The sequence below is a fragment of the Danio rerio genome, chromosome 3, assembly GCF_052040795.2.
Source record: "Danio rerio strain M-AB ecotype USA chromosome 3, GRCz13ab, whole genome shotgun sequence".
Taxonomy (NCBI): domain Eukaryota; kingdom Metazoa; phylum Chordata; class Actinopteri; order Cypriniformes; family Danionidae; genus Danio; species Danio rerio.
The window spans coordinates 55,029,550-55,049,922 of record NC_141023.1 but is presented as its reverse complement, the minus strand read 5'-3'; the positions used below and the strand labels follow the sequence as shown (position 1 = coordinate 55,049,922).

General features: G+C 33.4%; 1 protein-coding gene across 10 annotated transcripts in view; it reads right to left on the bottom strand.

Moving 5' to 3' along the window:
* baiap2a (BAR/IMD domain containing adaptor protein 2a) overlaps positions 1–20,373 on the bottom strand; it is a 220,519-nt gene that overhangs the window by 88,388 nt on the left and 111,758 nt on the right. For all 10 annotated transcript variants that reach the window (XR_015479995.1, XR_015479994.1, NM_001040245.3 and 7 more), the window contains exon 4: positions 2,233–2,294. Coding sequence is in view for 8 of the 10 variants with exons in the window: in NM_001040245.3 (NP_001035335.3) it covers positions 2,233–2,294 (62 nt within the window). In the remaining 2 variants the exon portion in view is untranslated. The remainder of the gene's footprint in view (positions 1–2,232; positions 2,295–20,373) is intronic.

Below are 20,373 nucleotides of genomic sequence, written 5' to 3'. Positions count from 1 at the left end.
CCCACTTATTCATGAATATAAAAGACAAATTATGAGCTGTAATGGCAAATTACATGTACAAATATTGGCAATCCATCCCAAAATAAGGAAAGAGAGGACAAACTCTATTTTAACCCTTTATTAGATAAACGTCTTTGACACTGATTGCAATATGAACTGTTTTTAGTCCTAAAAGTTTTAAGGTCTTGTAATAAACCCCAGTGACATTACAGGGATGTTTCAATATTTTTTAATGAGTGCCCTATAAAGGGTTATGGAGAAATAAATTGATTCTCAGATTACAACATGTTATCATAGACTTGTTTACAAACTACGTACAGTACAACACAATTGATGATTGTAAAATTGAATAATGTTTAGATAGTACTAGATCTGACAAAAATGGCTCATCACATGATTGAGTATCTACATTTTTATAACATACACCTATTACTTTAATTGTTATTTTACTGTTTTGGAATGTGTGCTATGGTTTTGTTAAGGACTTTGGTCAGTGCCAAACTGAAGTTAAATGTTCTTTATAAATAAACTGTTCTTACTTTACTTAACTACCTATATTTCTAATCAACTAGTTAACAACATTGAAAAAAAATTTAGCCCTCCTTTTAAACAATGGTTGAAAGAATTGTCTCATTGCTTGGCATAGCAAAATATACTTTATACGCTTATATTTTAAGAGAAAACTTAAAACTTTTTTCAAAATATGGAATTTGTTTTGTAGGATTTCTGAAGAAAGCTGATACGAATCTGTCCATATAACATGCATATTGTATCACCTGCTATTAATATACAATTGTTTTGAAAACTTTATAATGAATGTGTTGTACATGTATTTATTTAATTAGTAATTGTAATTTTTATTGTGATTATTTTTATTTGATTGTTATATTTTTGTGTGTTGTTTAGTTTTTTATTACATGTTAAAAGTTCCTAAAAAACAATAAAGACAGTTGAAAAAAAAATGATTTGTTAATGTTGAAATCGCACCTATGATGAAACATCATCTTTTGGGAGGTGTTTGGACAGAACTGTGTGTAGGTATAGTTTGTCCACAGTCAAATTTTGGTGATAGGGTCCTGATCTCTCCCATTTGAGGCCCACCGCAATGGGATGTAGGAGTGTGGTTTCCATGCTCACTGAACTGGTTGACAGTCACATATTAACATCACTTTATAGTAGAATGTATAATTATATCCACAAGAAGACAGGACGTGTGCAAAGGAACTGGGATTAAAAGATCTGAGTACTCTCTGTGATCAATCATAATCAAATGTTACCAAGAATGAGTTTTAAACGCATGCGCCGCACGCTGTGTGTGCATGAACTGTGTACCACCATTGTGTGTGACTCATCATTGCAGAATGGCTTGAATTAAATACATAACAAATACATCAAATAATAATAATTGGTAAAGTTCTGTAGTACTTCTCACAAACATTACGTGATATCTGCTTAAATCATGTCTGTCACTTTGCTGTTTATCTGACACAGCCAAAGATTGAAGCACACTGACAGGCACGTGGGAATGGTAGGCAGGGAGAACTAGCATTAAAGGCACACAGTTTGAATATTCTGAAAGGTATCATAAATAATCTGATGATTGTTTTGAGCTGAAAATTTACAGACACACTCTGGAGACACAAAAGACTCGTATTAAATCTTGAAAAAATGGGAAAAAATAGGTGCTTTTTAAGTGTGCCAAATTGTCACCTAATCATAGAAGTAGGTGCTTAATTCAGAGTCCACAGTCCATCACACCTATTCAAACTGTGTTCTAATGAGGGTGGTCAAAAGGACAGAAAATAGTCTATTACTGCGAAATTAGGATGATTTTGTGTGTAACAATCTTTGATAGCATTTTGAGTGGACCTCAGAGAACTGCAAAAAATATTTAAAAAGACAGTTCATGACCCCTTTAAAGACTACGTTGTTGCTAATTGCAAGTACACTGAACTAAACTTGGCCTCCAAGAGCATGAGGGTAGAAGATTGTGGTTTTATTAAGCAGTTACATTAATTATTCAACGGAAATGTGTTTATTATTTGAGCAGAATTTTCTATGCAACTCACATGGGTGCAGCTGGAAGTAAACAGAGCTTTACAACTCGGTAGACTAGATTTGACTCATCTTTAATAAGAGAACATGTAAAGAAAACCCATTGAAATCTAATTCATTTTAAATTGATCCTTTTATAAAGAGGCAAAATGTAGGATGTTAAAGCAAAATACACACCATATCCTCTAACTGCACTTGAATCTGCCGGTGAACCTCGGCCATCTGGAAAAGCACGTCCCCTGCGGAGAAGAAGGACACACGTCAGTTAAAACAGAGGATAACAGGAAATGACCTCATGATCATGTGACTCAAAGGAACAAATGTAAGTGCGGCTAAAGAGAGAGATCGAGTGTGTATGGAGCAGGAAAGAGAAAGTAGAAAAGAGGACAGAGAAATCCCAACGTGCATTACAACCATGCCATCTCACTGAACACACACACACACCACAAAAGGGCAAACACAGACAATGACACACTCAAAGACATTAAACACTGAAATGAACAGTGGGATGAATAGATGGAAAATAAACTCACTGAGATGAGCAAAAAACGCAAAACATTGCAAACAGGGTTAAAATACTGCAGTGTGTTAAGATAGATTTCACTGAGAAAAATTGAAGTTTCGTCATTATTTTGAGTTCATCATATGCCATTATGTGTCTATGGAAAGAGATCATATGACTTTTAATTAGAGCTAGGCTCTGAAAATGATATTATGTGAGCAGATAAAGTTATTTGATAGCATTTTCACTCAACAAACTGATGAAATGTGTTTGCTGATGAAATGTTTTACTTATTATTTATGCTTGATTTGTGCCACATGGACTGCTTATGCTTTTCTGTGAATCGTGCACAACAGAAGCGCAATTTTTTTTTTTATTGTTTACATGCAAACTGGTTTAGAATGAATCACATGACTAGCTTATGAACTTGTGTTTATAGAAAATATAATTAAAAATTCCGTTATTGTGCATATACTCCACAGGAAACAGTAACTACATACAAGTTCAAATTAATTATGTATGATGATCATCACAAAATGATGACAAAACTAACATCGAGTAAGTTTTTCGATGTGCCTTTTAAAGTGCCCCTATCATCTTTTTACAGGTTACTCATTTAGTTTTGGCTCCGATTGGCCAGATGATTGGCCCTGTCTGTTGTGATTGGTCGACTGATCACACTACGTTTGAATTTAATGCTCATTACTGTTATCTGGATTTCAACTTTATCAGCATAGCAAGTATACAAACATTTAGGAAGGCCTCAGTTTTGCCATATCAATTTGAGCTTGAGGCTGCAGTTACCGTACACTAGTGTGTTTTTGTTTAAATAATTTCTTAGAATGAAAATTCTTCATCTTGCTTTTTAATTGCACTTAATAAACACCATCTCCAACCACAATATAGACCTTAAAATGCATGATCAGTGACTAATCAAGCCTAATGGGCATGTGCATATTTTGCCAGCATTCGTACTTTCTACCCACTGGTTGTGTAATGTACAGTTATCAAAAGTATCAACTTCTGTACTAATTTTTTAGAAACTAGCATTTCCTGCTAACGTTTGAGCACTTTCTGAAACACCGTTGATTGGTCGTTGCCTTCACATGCACAACAGATATGATGGTGATTGGATGTGAAGGTCATCAGTTTAATACTCTTCATCGATGTTCACAAAGTGCAAACAGATATGTAATGGCCAATCAGCAGTGTTTCAGAACACGCTCAACGGTGCTCAAATGTTAGTGTGAAATTACATACATTTTAATTTTAGGCCAACCAGTCCGATAGCTTCCGGGTGAAACTTTCCATTACAAAATCGCCACATTTAAGGTCTGTTTTTTTTTTAATAATTGATCTTCACAGCCTAATAGATATATATTGGGTTTCAGACGAGAAAAGAAGCAATGTAAAATTACATATTTCCCTGCGATCTCTTTAAAATACAAACATTTATTTTACCCCAGTATTTTCAATGGAGGGCGATGCAGTGGCGCAGTGGGTAGCATGTTCACCTCATACGTTGGTGGTTCATTCCGCTGTGGCAACCTCAGTTTAAAAAAGGGACTAACCCGAAAAAGAAAAAAAGAAAAAAAAAATGCTTTTTCAATGGAGTCTCTGCGCTCGCCTGCTGCCATTGACGGCACTAGTTTACTAGGTCTATCATCCCATTTAAAGCCTGAACAGCTAAATGAAAACTTAAGTTTATTTAACTGGTTGTGTTTTAATTACATTATGATGTCGATGCTGTAAAAGGAACCATCAAAAGTAGTCACAGAAACCTTTCACAGGAAGTTTACCATGGCTGAAAAACTCTAGTTGTGCATATAGCCCTTTCGATACTTTTGACAACCCTTGTGTAAAGGTCATATGAGAGGGATTTGGAACATTGCACATTGTCCACTGATTCATCAGACAATCAATCAGAGATTGACTGTGTATTACCACACCTTTGTTTTCAAAACTTGGCTTTTCAGCGTGTCTTTAATGAAACGGAACATTTCCACACTAAAACTACTACTGTCTTCAGTGTTTTTAAACACTAAATTTTCAGGTCAAAGCTGTCAAGGTATTGTATTGATGTAAAGTTTAATTATAAGAAAATGTATACACCGAACTCATTATCAATGCTTGTAAAGTGGATTTGTTTTTTTAATTAGAGAAAACAGCATCTTCTTGATTAGTGTTGGGTAAGTTACTTAAAAAAAAAAAAAAGTATTTTATTACTAATTACATAATTAAAAATTGTATTTGAGTTACTTTAATTACTATGCCTGAAAAGTAACTCGATTACTCAATAAGTAATTAGCCTACTTTACTCGATAGCATTTAAAATACCTATCTAGACAACTGAAATTGAACACTTTTAATTCTTTACATTTGAGCCTTTTAACTTTATTAAAAACGTAACATTTAAACAATAATACATATTATATAGGTGTAAGCAACCAAATAATCCCACCATTCTTTATATGTACCATATACTCTCGTTAATTTCTGGCTCTGTTTATTTTTTTTTTTCATACACATGTGAAAACGTCTTGATAAATGTAACCTTAGTTATACTGAAATATAAATATAAAATATAAATACTTAGCAAAATATTTTTCTATTTTGTTGCTCTGCATCGCTGAAAAGATAATATAGAGCCATTTAATTTATTTGCACTATTTAAGGCCAGTACATTTTAAGTAGCTGTAATTACATTACAAAAAAAAAAAGGAACCCCTTTTTTTGAGGAAAAGTAATCTAATTACAATAACTGATTACTTTGTAACTAATTACACCCAACACTGTTTTGACCACAATAAGCAGATCATTGGTTGTACAGCCAATAAAGACCAAAAACTGGTATTAAAGTGAGCATATTTGTTACAAACTTACAGTATTAAGGTTTGTCTTGAACATAAGACTGAAATTAAAGTACTGAGGACTCGGTAGGACTTCAGGTGGTTTAAAACCACTACACTTTGATCTTTCAATTTTGCATTAAATAAAAAGCTAAAATGCTAAAAAGCATAACAGGGGCACTTTTTAACAAACACAAAACCTCTCTCCTAACATGACTGTAAGTCAGAAACAAGCCTTCTCTCCAGTGTTTCTCCTGCAGGCTAACTGTTAGAAATCAATGCAAATAGTAAAGAAAACTAAGAAAAAAAATTAAAAAGAGGGAGGGAATAAACCAAAGTGAACCCATGCAGCAGGTGGAAGTTTGTGTTGTTTTCTTATACCTACATGCTGCTGCTTCTGAATATGCAATGCATTGTGAAGAAAGGAACAGACAGTGAGCAGAGCACAGAGGAGACCCGGTGAGACACTGTGAAAAGAACATACAGCAATGGAGGACAACAGCGAAACCACCCTGAATTCAAGCATGATGATACAGAGAGTCTCAAAGCACATAGGCAGAGCAGATTCATAACACTTCACACTACTGAACAGACAGTCCAGTGGAAATACATGCGTCAGATCCCAGCACACTTGTTCAAACCATATATGAGATTGAAGAGCTATAGCTAAAGTTGATAACTGGTTAAAGCAGAAATCTGAGTTTGACATTAAGCCCAATTTCCATCCTTACTTGAAGCAAATCATAAAGTTTGAAGAAAAAAACAACAACAAACAAACAAAGCAGCAATTGTGATTAAGTTATGTTTCCATCAAGTTGTTGGAGTGACTTACTGGAGCATTGGTAGCCAACACTCACAGGCCACTTTATTAGGTACAACTGTGTGCTCGTTATTGCACATTTTTCCCTCACAACTATCGCCATGGTTTACAGAGAATGATCAGAAAAGAAAAAAATATGTAGTGAGCGGCAGTTCTGTGGGCGCAAATGCCTTGCTGATGCCAGAGGAGAAGGGCCAGACTGGTTCCAGCTGACAAGCAACAGAATTTCAAATAACCACTTGTTACAACCGAGGTATGCAGAAGAGCATCTCTAAATGTTCAAGTCAAACCTTGAGGCAGATGGGCTACAGCAGCCACTCCTGTCAGCTAAGAACAGGAAACTGAGGCTACAATTCGCACAGGCTAAATACTTTCAGCAAATCTGCAGCAACTGCATGATGCTATCATGTCCACATCAACCAAAATCTCTGAAGAATATTTCTAGTACTTTGTTGAATCTATGCCACAAGGGATTGAGGCAGTTCTGAAGGTAAAAGTGGTCCAATCAGGTACTAGTGAGGTTTACCTAATAAAGTGGCCAGTGAGTGTAGTAACCAATAGTAAACAAAAGCAAACAAATGTGCATTTTATCACATTAAAAACGCATAGACCTCCTTAAAAAATTCTCCCTTAAAAATACTCCGTCATTTTGTGTCATATTTAGTAGACAAACATATTTAAAAACTGTTAAGGGACTATTATAATGTGTACGTTCATAATTACAACAACACAATATGTTTTTGTAACATTAGTAAAAAGACAGACAGGGAGTGCTTTCTCTTTCTGTGTTTTCTTTCAACATGACTGGAAAATGTGTAGTAAAAAAAACTCCAGCTGAATCTCCTCGAATATTTGCCTACATACCTGCAAAAAGCCTGACATGTTCAGTTTTAAATAAGACAGCTGATTGGTCACCTGGTAACCCATTGATAATGAAAATCCAAACTAACTCATTGGAATTAGTAACCCAAGATTACATAAAACCCAAAATCGTTGGTAATTCGGAAAAGAGCATCATGAAGATTCTCACAATCTCTCCTTTTGTGAAGCACCGATTTAAGCTTTTATATAAACAGTCAATACAACAATAACTGGAATACAAACCCAATAATTAACATCTCTTCTACTCATATCACATTTGAACCAGTAAGACAAACTCACAGTTGACATTCAATTAGTCCAGCAATCTCAAAGGGACAAAGCTGTATAAAACAGGAGCACAGTGTCTGGATTCAGAACAAGGGAACAGCACTACAGTACTTTAATAAGAGCAATGGAACAACTGCACATTCTGTTCATTCACTGCTTCATTTGCTTTCATTCTGCACGAAAACGCAATTTAATTCACATACTCCCATCATTGGAGGCATTACTGTAAGAGTGATAACCAATTTAGAGAAATAGAAAATCACAAGAGTGAAAGCGGTAACTATGTGGGCGGTTGATGTGCGATGCTTTTTATCTGTTCATCTGTTCATCTAATCAAATGGTGGGCAACATGTTTCTACAGTATTTCAACACTAACATTAGGTAACATCATTGCCTAACAGTTTTACAGCATTATTAATACTGGTGAATGAAATAATAAAACAAAATTAAACATAACAGTATATGTACAATTTACACATGAATAAATGCTGCTGTGCTTTCCTTTACTCTGTTCCAGCTATCATTTATTTATTATAATTATGTTTTGAGTTATGGTGTGGTAATTATGCCACCTGACATTTCAAAACCTGAACTAATCTGGCGTTGTATTAAAAAAAGGTAAAAATGATCTGATATATTAGGAAAATAATTATTTATTTATTTATTTATTTATTTATTTATTTATTTATTTATTTATTTATTTATTTATTTATTTATTTTGCTGGTTTGCTTACTTTGCTCGTTTATGTTTTAATAATTTATTCATTTATTTGTTTGTTTTGCTGGTTTATTTATTTTGCTGGTTCATTTATTTAGCTGGTTCATTTATTTGCTTGTTTGTTTTTGCTAGTACATTTTATTTTGCTTGTTTATGCATTGATCATTTATTCATGCATTTGTTTGTTTGTTTCTTTGTTTTCTTGGTTTACTTAATTATTTACTTGTTTTGCTGATTTATTTATTTTACTTGTTTATTTTTTTTTGCTTGCTTATTTATTTGCTTGTTCGTTTTTGCTGGTTCATATATTTATTACTTATTTGTTTGCTTGTTTTTTTGCTGATTTATTTTGCTTGTTTATGTATTGATAATTCATTAAAGTATTTGTGTGTTTGTTTTGTTGGTTTGTTTGTTTGTTTGTTTATTGATTTATTGCTTGCTTGGTTGTTTTGCCAGTTTATTTATTTTGCTTGTTTATTTATTTGCTTGTTTGTTTTTGCCGTTTCATTTTTTGCTTGTTTATTTTTCTGGTTTATTTATTTTCCTTGTTTATGTATTGATAATTTTTTTTTTCATGGATTTGTTAGTTTGTTTGTCTGTCTGTCTGTTTATTTATTTATTTGCTTGCTTGTTTTTTGCTGGTTTATTTATTTTGCTTGTTTATGTATTGATAATTTCTACATTTTTTGTTTGTTTTGTTGGTTTATGAATTTATTTATTTATTAGCTTGTTTTGCTGGTTTATTTCTTTCTATCTCTTTCTTTCTTTTGCTGGTTTATTTATTTTGCTTGTGTATTTATGTATTTATTTGTTTGTTTAATTATTTATTTATTGGCTTGTTGGTTCATTTGTTTTGCTTATTTGTTCGTTTGATTACTTTAGATTATGTATTTAGCTTATGTATTGGTAATTAGTCGGTAAGTTAGTTAGTTAGTTAGTTTATTTATTTATTTATTTATTTGCTTGTTTGTTTGTTTTGCTGGTTATTTAGTTTGCTTGTTTATGCATTGACAATGTATTTATTTATTTGTTTGTTCTGCTGGTTCATTTGTTTGTTTGTTTGTTTGTGGAATGTTGCATTAAACAATTTTGATTTCAATATAAACAGCACCAGCCTAAATGACTGACTGACTAACTAACTAACTAACTAACTAACTAACTAACTAACTAAATAAACAAACAAATAAATAAAAAAACAAACACACACTTCAACGATAGGAACAAAAATAAAAGCAATACCCAATTTGGGCACAATTATTCTGTGATTTTCAAAATAAAAATCAGAAAGACTTCACTGGCTTGATTATGATTAATCAAGCTGAAACAAGCCAACATAATACGCAGACAATCAGAGGTCTGATTAAACATGCATTTAGTGCAGAATGAAGACAAACATTCAGACTCACTTAATAGTCTGCAGGCACATAGCAGGACAGCTAAACCAGCTTAACTGCTTAATCAGGCTGATCTCTTGACTGATCATGCACAAATAACCAATGCAGCACTACAAACACATACAGACACTGCGGCCCTTAATCTCATTCTACACACACATACATTTCTTTAAATAATTGACATCTGAAACTCACAAAACATGCAGGTCATCTGATTAATAAGTATATGATTAATTGCTGGCTAAACTGTTGGTATGCGTGCTAACTGTTCTGTTTTCAGAACACTTTATTTTGATGGTCCATTTGAGTATTAGTAAACTGTCTGTTTAATATCTGTTGATATTGCTCCTTCAACCGACATTTAACTGACTATAAGAAACTTCGCAAGTAATGTCAGCTTACACTAACCCTAACCCCAACCTAACAGTCTACTTATTATCTATTGAGAATTAATTGGCATGCAGATGGAATGTAACTTAAATTGATCAAGCCAACCATCAAAATAAAGTGTAACCTTTTTTCTTTCTTTCTTCCTTTCTTTCTTTTTTTCTTTCCTTCTTTCCTTCATCCTTTCGCTGGTTTATTTTGTTAGTGAGCTTATTTATTTGTTTTTGGAATGTTGCATTCAATGACTTTGATTTTTAAGATGAAACCAACTAACCAATTAACAAACAAACAAACAAAGCAAACAAACAAACAAACAAAGCAAACTAAGCACTGGAGCGTCCTCGAGCACAGAAAAGTCACTATATAAAATAAACATTAATATTATTTATTTTTTTTTATTTTCTCATAGCAAAAAAAAAAAAAAACACTGAATAATTCGACATTTGTGTAACTCACTGACACTGTAATAACTGTAATTAGTAAATAATGACTGTGAATAGTAAACTATTTACATATATAGTATGGTGCATATATAGTATGGTGGACACGAAGGGAGTTAATCAAACTGCAGTAAAGTTTATTAATAAACCCAAAGTACAAGAATTGGCAATATGACAGGAAAAGGAAAAGCTAATGACCACAAACAAACAAAGACTGAAATAAATGGGCTCAAAGACAATGAGAACAATGAGTTAACAAAGGGGCAGAGACAACCAAAAACAAATTAGGCATTAGCCTGTGTGTAACCTTTATGAAATTACATTATGTATAATAGATTGATAGATAGATCATTCAATGACTCACTTATGCAATCATTTATTTGTTTATGTATGGCTTTATTTGTTCCTCCATTGCAAAACAATTGTGTAGAAGTTCAACTACAGCATTTAAACATTACTCTCAAAACTCAAAATGCTGTACATGTTGACACAGAGCTTTCTTTACAAAAAATGAACACATCCAAATCCCCATGAATGACTGATTTCAACCCTCAGATCATTTATTCACTTTGTAAGCAGCTCTGAGCTGAAACTCTGATTCTGTTCAGCTCAGGTCAAATGAATCAAAGGAAACCAGGAGTGAAGCTGTTATCAAATTAAAAAATGTCAGCAGAATATTGTCTATACATGAAACAATGTATCTGATATGAGGCCTTTGATGTGACATACTGGTAAAGGCGTGTAGTGTTTTTGTTTTGTTTTATTTTGCTGTGAAAGCGAGTCTCATCTTGGACATTTCTGACAGGAGCTCTGTGTGTGGCGGTGTGTGTAGCCTACACACTCAGCTCTTTAAAACGCAACAGTGACGTCTGCATTCCTGTTGATGTAGTACTGACAGACCGCAAAACAGGCATGGCCACTGCAGACAGACACACTGCAACACAGATACACACACACGCATGTGCACGCACTAATATAACTCTTATTGAAAACAACCACCAGTTTAGAATTATAAATAATAATTTTAGTGTGACTTATTTTTAAGACATTTGATTTTCAAGAATGTGAACAAATGATCCTAGAAATGTTTTACATTTGAAAAATATTATTGGGGAATTAAAACTACTTTGCCACAATGATAAATGTTCTTATCTATTGAAAAAATAAAATAAAATAAGTGAATGAAAGAAGTAAAGTGACAACAACTACTACTAGTATTAATAATAATTGAATTTATTTCTTCCACACAATCTCCAAGTAGTACAGTGAATAATAGACACCTGTCAGTCAGCAGAGCAGATTCTCTTGGGAAAATCTGCGCCTGCAGTCTTGCATGTCTGTACTCGGACAGAAATATGCGTGCAAAAAAAAAAAAAAAGAAAAGAAAAACACTAGTCAAATCAAGGTCCCTGTACTTCCTGTCCCGATCTCACCTCTATATGCAAACACCAGTTCAGTACATCTGAAGAGCAGGAGTTTCGTCACCGCCTGTGAAAGAAGTGCAGGCCGCCGCAGGCAAACCTGACAGGCCCGACCAGTCTGGGAGGAGGAGGAGGACGAGTGAATCACTGACAATGGTCAAGTGTGCATCGCTGCGGGGAATCAGGAACACTCGAAACGCTGCGGCTTCCAGCCAAACCCACACTCAAGAACAAAATGGAGGACTTCGAGGATCAGCTGAACATTAATGGATCGGCTGCTTTGCAAATTACATCACTCCCCACGGTGCTGCGACTGACAATAACAAAATATCCTATGGTGCATCGCAAAGTGCTTAGTTATGTCACACTGTGTTATGGAGAGTTTCCTCATATAACAAAACCACAAATAAACACTTCATTTCTTTGTACTTGTGACTCATTATGACCTACAGTTTTGTTTTAAAGCATTTCATTTCTCAACGGATTGAATATTTGCCACGTCATTTTTATATGCAACCTTTCTATTGAGCCACAAGTCGGCAGCTGTCTGCATGATGCTAGATGACGCTGGACGCGAACATTATCTGCACAAAAGCTAAAACACTTTATGAACCTTTTGCTGACAGCGATGAATGTTTACACCTGACAACAGGTTTTGATCTCTAGTTTCATTCTATAATACTGGACTTATATTTCTACAAAGGTTTGAACTTTGAGAGTGTTTGTTTAAACAAAAGAGAAAAGTGTGAAAATGTTGATGAGAGAAGTGTATGAAGTGTGTAGTGAGGGTTTTACAGCCTTAAAACATCTTTAATAGTTTAAAAATAAAGCTGAATACTTCACGGATTTGGCCTATTGTGTGTTAGTTTTAAAATGTAACTCCCAAGAATAACGAGGGACCACTGTAATTGTGTACAAGTTAGCTAATAGACAGCCCAAAAAAGTTCACACTTGACTTTGTCTGGCAAGCAGGAGAGCGACGTTTTTACACCGCAGTGAAAATGCAGTTTCTAAGAGTTAAAAGACATATCTGAAATTGTGTTTTCGCTATCAGATAGTTATTGTTTTGTTAGCAAAAAGTTGCCAGGCAACAGAAGCACACATTTTTAAAAGGCACTGGAATAAGGAGACGCTGAAGTGTTTGGGTGGTCAATTTGACTATTTGATCACACTGAATGTGTGTTTTGGTTAAGACGAATCTCTTTTATTGGTTTATTAATGTCCACACACATTTTGTAAACTGCTTATGTTTCCTGCATGCTTTACGTTAACCATCTGTTGCGTCTTGTAATTTTTCCATAAAAAAGTAAACTTTGCTTCGTCAGTCGCGTCTTTATCATTCTCCAATCAAATGTGTTTCCGTTGAAATGATAGCAGTGTTAAAGTTGTTCTAGCAATATCACCCTCTAGTGGATGCAAAAACATTGACAGCATTTTGCTACATGTGTTGAATTACGTGATCAGCGTAATCAATCAAAATGCATTTTAAAACTGTTAAGAATATCACCTGGATTGTCCATAAAACTTATTGCAGGGCACTTTAGCTATCTGTATACACTTACTTGAATATACTATTCATCTGGATTACAACTACCATAATGCTTTATGCCAAAACACTTGCTACAGCTGTTACCAATCTGAACTGACAAACAGCTAAAAAAATCATTTACACTTAAAAAAAAAAAAAAAAAAAAAAAACTCCATTCACCTGCGCACCCATTGTGGAGTCTTGTTACAGTTTATGTGCAATTCAAAGCATTTTCCTGTGTTTGCTTCTCTGCATTTAGATCTCTGGACTGTTTATTATGTTTTTGATTTTTTTATGCCTGCCCTGACCCTCGTCTGTTATCTGGATCAACCTTGGGATTTTCCCAGTTGTTGCCAGTGCTCCTGTTTACCCTTGCTTGTTTGACCACCCATTTTTATTAAAAAGCTTTGTTTGGAACTTTACCTTCATATTTGGTGCACATTTAATTAAAAAATAAATAGTTTTGATGGTCCTTTACGCACCATTTAAACTAACAAAATTTTATGTACCATTCTAGGTAAAGCATTTTACCAGTGCATGTGTTCTCTGGGATCGAACCCATGATGTTTATGCTACAACACAACACTCTACAAATCTAGCTATACACAATTCACAAATTTGAGAATTGATGAAAGCACATAATGCATTATTATTGTATTTTAGGGTAGTGACAATTAACCTAAATAAAGTTATATAAACTGAAGGACGTGTTGGTCGGCTATGTGTCCAGTTTTCATTCACACATGCAGTCATTTTAGCTGAACTGTTGTTGTTCTAGTGAACATTCATACTAATGCTACTGAACAACAAAGGAAAATCTAATCACAAATTGGTTGAAGTAACGTGTCACAGTGTTTTGACAGGTACATCCTTTTCCTGATGCTTAAAATATGCATTATTCATTGGAAAGTGTTTGTATATCATTTGTGGCACAGTGGCAGTGCATAATACATCACATCATTGGCAAGACGAATGATTATTAACATGTGAAAACGGTTTTCCACACATCATCAGATATTATTATTACCCTGTAAGGACTGGGACATATTGTCAATTATGATATTGTAGTTATTGTTTTAACAATGTATGTAAGAAATAACTATGAAGAACATGTCTTAAGAGTCCAAAAGCATTGACTCTGTAAGGAAACCTATTAAAATATAGTCGGAATGACGCTTTGAAAATATACAGCAGGTTATGAAACCAAAAAAACATCTGTGTTCTAGGTTTCATGATTCTATGTTTATAAGAAATGATGAACATTAGGTAACATAATGAGCAAGAATGCTGTTTGTATTATTATTCTTAACATTCGATAAACAATAAGTTTATATTGAATAAGTTATCTTTTAAATATAGCTTGCGAAGATCTTTTTGCAGAGCTACATTTAGGATTCATGATAAATAAATAAAAGCATTATCTTGTTTTGTTTGTGAATGAATTATGTAAATAAATGATTTTATTGAATCAGTCAATAAACCAGGTAATTTACTGGTGGTTTAGTGTCTCATTTTTATACCAGTGACAAGCCTAAAACAGCCAGTGTGTACCAAAGTTATAATAGCTTTGGATTTTTCATTAGCATTAGCTTTTTTTTAATAGTTTTTAAAGGTAGATTTACTAGTTTTTATATTTTGAAATTGCTTGGTTTTAGTTTAGTTTTTATTAGATTCAGTGTTAGTTTTAGCTTAAGATTTTTTTCTTATAAATAAGGGTATTTATTGGGTGCAAGATTCAAAATCCTTAGAATAAATATTGTATAATGATTTTTTTTTTTTTTTTTTTAAACATGTAAATAAACTTACATTTTGCCAGATCCTCTCATTTAAGCCCTTGCAGTTGTTCATGTTTGCTTCAGTCACTGCAGGCTGTTATGTACTGTTTGTGTTCCATTCACATGCTGAATCTCGCATGTGCAGCATTATTGGCTGACCGCTTCTTACATTTAAGCTCAGTGAATTGTAAACTGACAAAATTAAAAATAGTTACGTTTCCTCTTGATATCAGGCTGTCATTTCCCATAGTTAAACTTTAAATTATATGCAATACCAATTCTGGTGACGGCTCAACATTTGACTACATTTTCATCAGTTACAATATGTTTGATCTTTGCAATTTAAATCAGTCAATGACAGTCAGAGAGAGAACATGCATGTGAAAAATCAGCTCATAGTAACATGTGTTAGCTACATATTTAGACTTATTATTGATATTGACGCTTACATTGATGTCTTCAAGATCACACAGAGGAACGAAGACTCCAGTAACTGTCATAGAGTTGCTATGGTTACTGCTAATGAGGGAATTACATCTATTTAGAACTGTGATCAAATTTGTGTATTAAACAATTTTACTGCACAATTAGGTTCAAAAATTTCAACAGACCATGCAATGCCGGACTAACTAATGGTTCCTCATTGCGGTTCATACAAATCAGTCATTCTTCTTCTGAAATGTAATTTAATACCGTGGTAAATTTTCAGCAGCTATCATTAGGAGTAAAAGTGATAGTCACCGTAACTTTAACTTTACTAGATTACATCACTTAGACAGATTATGTTTGCTTAAATATTTTCACTCCTGACATTTTAAAAAAAAAAAATATGTCTGATTTGTTTAAAGTAAAACATTTAACCATTTTTCACTGTACATCCTGCATGAATTGCACATTTTCTGCTTAATCTATATAGCTACAATACTACACACTACACTGACAAGCATCCAGGAAATGCAGGGAAAAAAATGCACTGGAAATGATTTATCAGCACAATCTTTTGTGACGCAGGTTTTTATGAAGCCAAACACAAACATGACATCATTTCTTTTGCATAGCTGCAGTTTTTTGGACAGCACATCAACAGTGACAGGAGGCTTTACTGCTCAGCTCACATCAGGAGAACCCAAATGCTGTCCTGTAGAGCTCATCTCCACCCCAATTAAACAAACCTCAACCAGACCCTTACAGCAAACCCTATTCACTTTTGACATGCTAGATAACAGGTACTATTTTAACTGATACATATTCTATAGATTCAAATACTGTAGGAATTTCCATTAAGTAATTGTACTCATTTGAGACTAATAGTTACTAATCTGTCAGAAATCAACTTTTCTGTACTATGTATTATTCTATCAGTAACTACTGTACATACTTTCTAGTTTCTAGTTTTTTTTTGTACACTAGACACTAGTCCTTATCCTTTTACATATGTTTACTTATTAAATACATACTAGTCCTTATTACTTACTAGTTTTAATTAAACTATACATATTTTATTTATTAGATATTAGAACTTTAAGTACTGTAGATCCTCTTACTTGCTAGAAACAGCATATATAGATGCAATACATATTTGTTCCATGCAAATACTTTGATTAGCTACTACAGTATATTTAACCATTTCTAACTTATTTATAATGTTACTTCTACATTCATTTTTTTGATTATATTTATTTTTACTAGTTTGTTTTTCAAATGAATTCTACACTATGCTGTCTTTTAGATTCAATGTTAAAACAGTGTGCCATTGCTGATGGACGTGTTCATTAAAAACTCACAGGCAGGTGTGCTGGGATGAACTCAAGTTATCCAGGAGCACAAAAACAACCATTCAAACAGCAGCTCCTTCTGCTCCAAGTTCATGCTCCATTTGGATGATTAATTTGTTAACTAATTAAAAAAAAAAATTGTTAACTAATTAAAAAAAAAAGATTCAATAAATCGGTCAGCATAACTAGCAATACCAGCAGACTTACTGTAAAATAATAATAATAAAATAAACATATTTAGGTACATAACATGATTAAAACACTGTTCTTTTTTAAGTTATACAAGTTTGGAGGCATTTAACTTGTTTTGCATTCATTTACATATTGAAGCTTAATTTAAAACTAAATTAAACACAGCAGTTGTGTTTGGCAATTAAGCGCAGCAGTTCATTTACTGTATAAGTCATTGATCTGGAAAATGCTAGAATTTCTTACCTCATTTCATATGTACAGCTTGTTAGCAGTAAATAAACTTTCTTTCTTTCTTTCTTTTTTTCTTTCTTTCTTTCTTTCTTTCTTGCCTATCTTGAGTAGTTCATTTTCTTTTTAAACATCTAATTTTTGAGAAATCTATCTGCCATTAATCTGTCAAGGCATTACACATTTTTTTTATAAAATAGACAGTCCAGAAAAATGGGTGAAAATAGCATTAATTTAAATAAGTGTGGAGGGAAGAAAGAGAGGGAGAGAAAACTTGAATTACAATAAATAAACAAATGGATGAATGAACGAACAAATTAATGAATGAACGAATGAATTAAAGAATTATTGAATACTGGGAAGCTTGGGTTTAAACAGTTTTGCCACAAACCTATGTCTTTTTTATTATTGTTCTTGTGTTTAATTGATGTGTTATGTGTTGTGCTGTGTTGTGTGTACCCAAACATCCTGCTCTTAAAGGGAAGATCGGTTTAATCATATAAATAGCTGGAGAGTTGCCAGGCCAAGCCAGGGATCCTGTCCTACTGACCCAGTAAAATCCACCCTGCTGTCATGACTTCTTCACCTTGGCATGTAGGACAGTTTCAGAGGCATTCAGAGACACAGATCACTAAACTCTCAAACAACAGTTCAGCTGGAGCCAGCAAGTAGTACAGCATTACAACATACAGAGAAGAGTCAAAGTACAATATGAAGGCAGAAAAAAAATCTCCAGCAGCGCAAAAAATTGAAATAAAAAAGTCAATTATATTTACAGCTCTCATCAATATTTCTTTTTGTTTGTGCTCAACTGAAGACAGAAACTAAAACAGGAGTAAAGGATAAGCAAATTATGATATACTTTTCATTTTTGGGTGAACTATCCATTTAAAGTAAGTATGAAAAGTAAATTTTGATTTTGACTTCATGGTGACTTTAAAGTCATGTCATACAAATATTCTACTAACAAAAACAAAAAGGTACACATTAAATTCTTGATGTATTAAGGGGTTTTGTGAGTGGCATTACATGTGTGTGTAGCTATCTCTCAATACAAAAACGCAAATTAAACTTAAACGCAAAACTGGGATCTTGCATAAAACATTTGTGAAAAAAGCACCATTTTTTATCCAGTAAATCAAAGAGAACAAATTCATCACTTCCAGATAAACTGGTGGCAAAGGTTAAAAAAAAAATAATAATAATAATAAAACAAAAATTTTATTTCCTTCATGAAGAGAAGCCAATGTAGGCTTAGAATAATTTAAACAATATTTTAGGTGGTTTACATTTTGGCTGGTAGTACCATTACATTGGAGTGCAGTAAGTGCACTATTCTATGCTTCTGAATGGCTGTATTTAAATTTCTGTTGTGTTACATCTTGTACAAATAGCCAAATACCTTATGACTGCAAATTTTATCAGATAGCTTGTTGTTAAGGCACGAGGTTGCAATGTAACCTGCTCACCTAATGTTTACCCTCATAATATTTATCTTATTTTCTAATTAATAACAACCTCATGTGGAACTCTAAATATGTGTCTCATTTTAGAGTCTGCAACTGTCCACTGAAAGCCGGCTTTAGGTCATGGACACACGCTTTGAAAGCATTACTGAATGAAACAATGAAATACACTATTTTCCACCAAGGCATCCTAGGGTACTGGCTAAACTGGCCTTGGGTGGGTTAAATGACCAAAACAAAGACAGATGCTAAAGTCAGATATTCTGCTAAAGTCAGAATATCTGACTTCAACATAGTTTTTCTGATAAACAAGAATTTCACTTGGCATATTTCTTAAAAATCTGCAAACATAATATGGTATTTTTATGCTTTAGAAGTCAAAAACTTACATACAGTACCTTTAAGCCTAAAAAAAAGTCTAAATCAAAGGGAAAAAAAAAAATAAATCTACTATTACTATTAATCTCTGTGCTATTAAGAATAGACAATGCAAAAGCGTAAAGCCAGAATTGATACCAACCAAAAACAAGACAGTATATGTTTTAATATTTCAGCATTTATATCTCTATATTTTTGACAACACAAGTGGCCAGTCCACTGGTTTGTCCATTAATGCCATCTCACCGTGCTACCACACAATAAAACAAAATCACATGACTTTTTTGATATGCATGATGGAATTTATTCGGTAAACGTGTTTGCATTGTAGATTATGCACATTTTTGAACAGATACAAAGTTTATACTCACTTGTGCCTCATGTGCATTTTCAAAATATATGCAGAAATTTGGGCATTTTTGGCATTTTCCGCATTTATGTATGCAATCTTTCAAATTGCACATAAAAGCAGACGGATAGAAACACAGCTTGTGTGTTTGTCTGTTTATGTGGCTTTGTTCACAGAGTTTGACGAGGGGTAAAAGAGGGAAGGGAAAGCGCTGGAGATCAGAGAGACTGTAATCCTGACAGACAACACAGCGTGTGAATGTAGCCATTAGAGCTGACAAGTGATGCTCCAAAACTGCATTTTTGTCACATTTGGCAATGAAGGGCAAGAGTGAGAGTGGACGAGAATTTGAGGAGTACACATATACATCCGCTGGAGGAAACACAACAAAGCTACGCCTAAGAAATCCAGTGAAAGCTTCAGCTAAACATGCACAACATATAGTTACACAATATATTACTACAGCATGATGCAGAGGGCTGATATTCTGTTAAAACAACCCCTTGGATGTACTTTATCTCACTTATTAGATGGTTATTTGCCACAAAAAACAAAACAAAAAAAAATAATAATAATTAATCAGACACAAAACATTGTTCTAAGCCATAAAACTTCATTAATTCTTTAATTCAAGTTGATATAAATTAAAATAACTGATAGGGTATCCACTAAGCTGACTTATTCTGTCAAAAACAAAAGTATATGGATTTAATCATATTCACTGACAGTCAAGGTGATGTGAAGATTTGCCTATGTTATTTAGCAGTTGTCATCTTGGAATTACATACCTTGGAGCATCACAACTGACCAATCAAAATTGAATATTCCAGACACCCGTTTAAGAGATTGTACTAATTGTAACTTTAATAAAAGGTATATGTTATTGTATCATTTATACAATGAAGATGACGCAGCATTATTTTATATTTGATTATTCAATTTTTGTA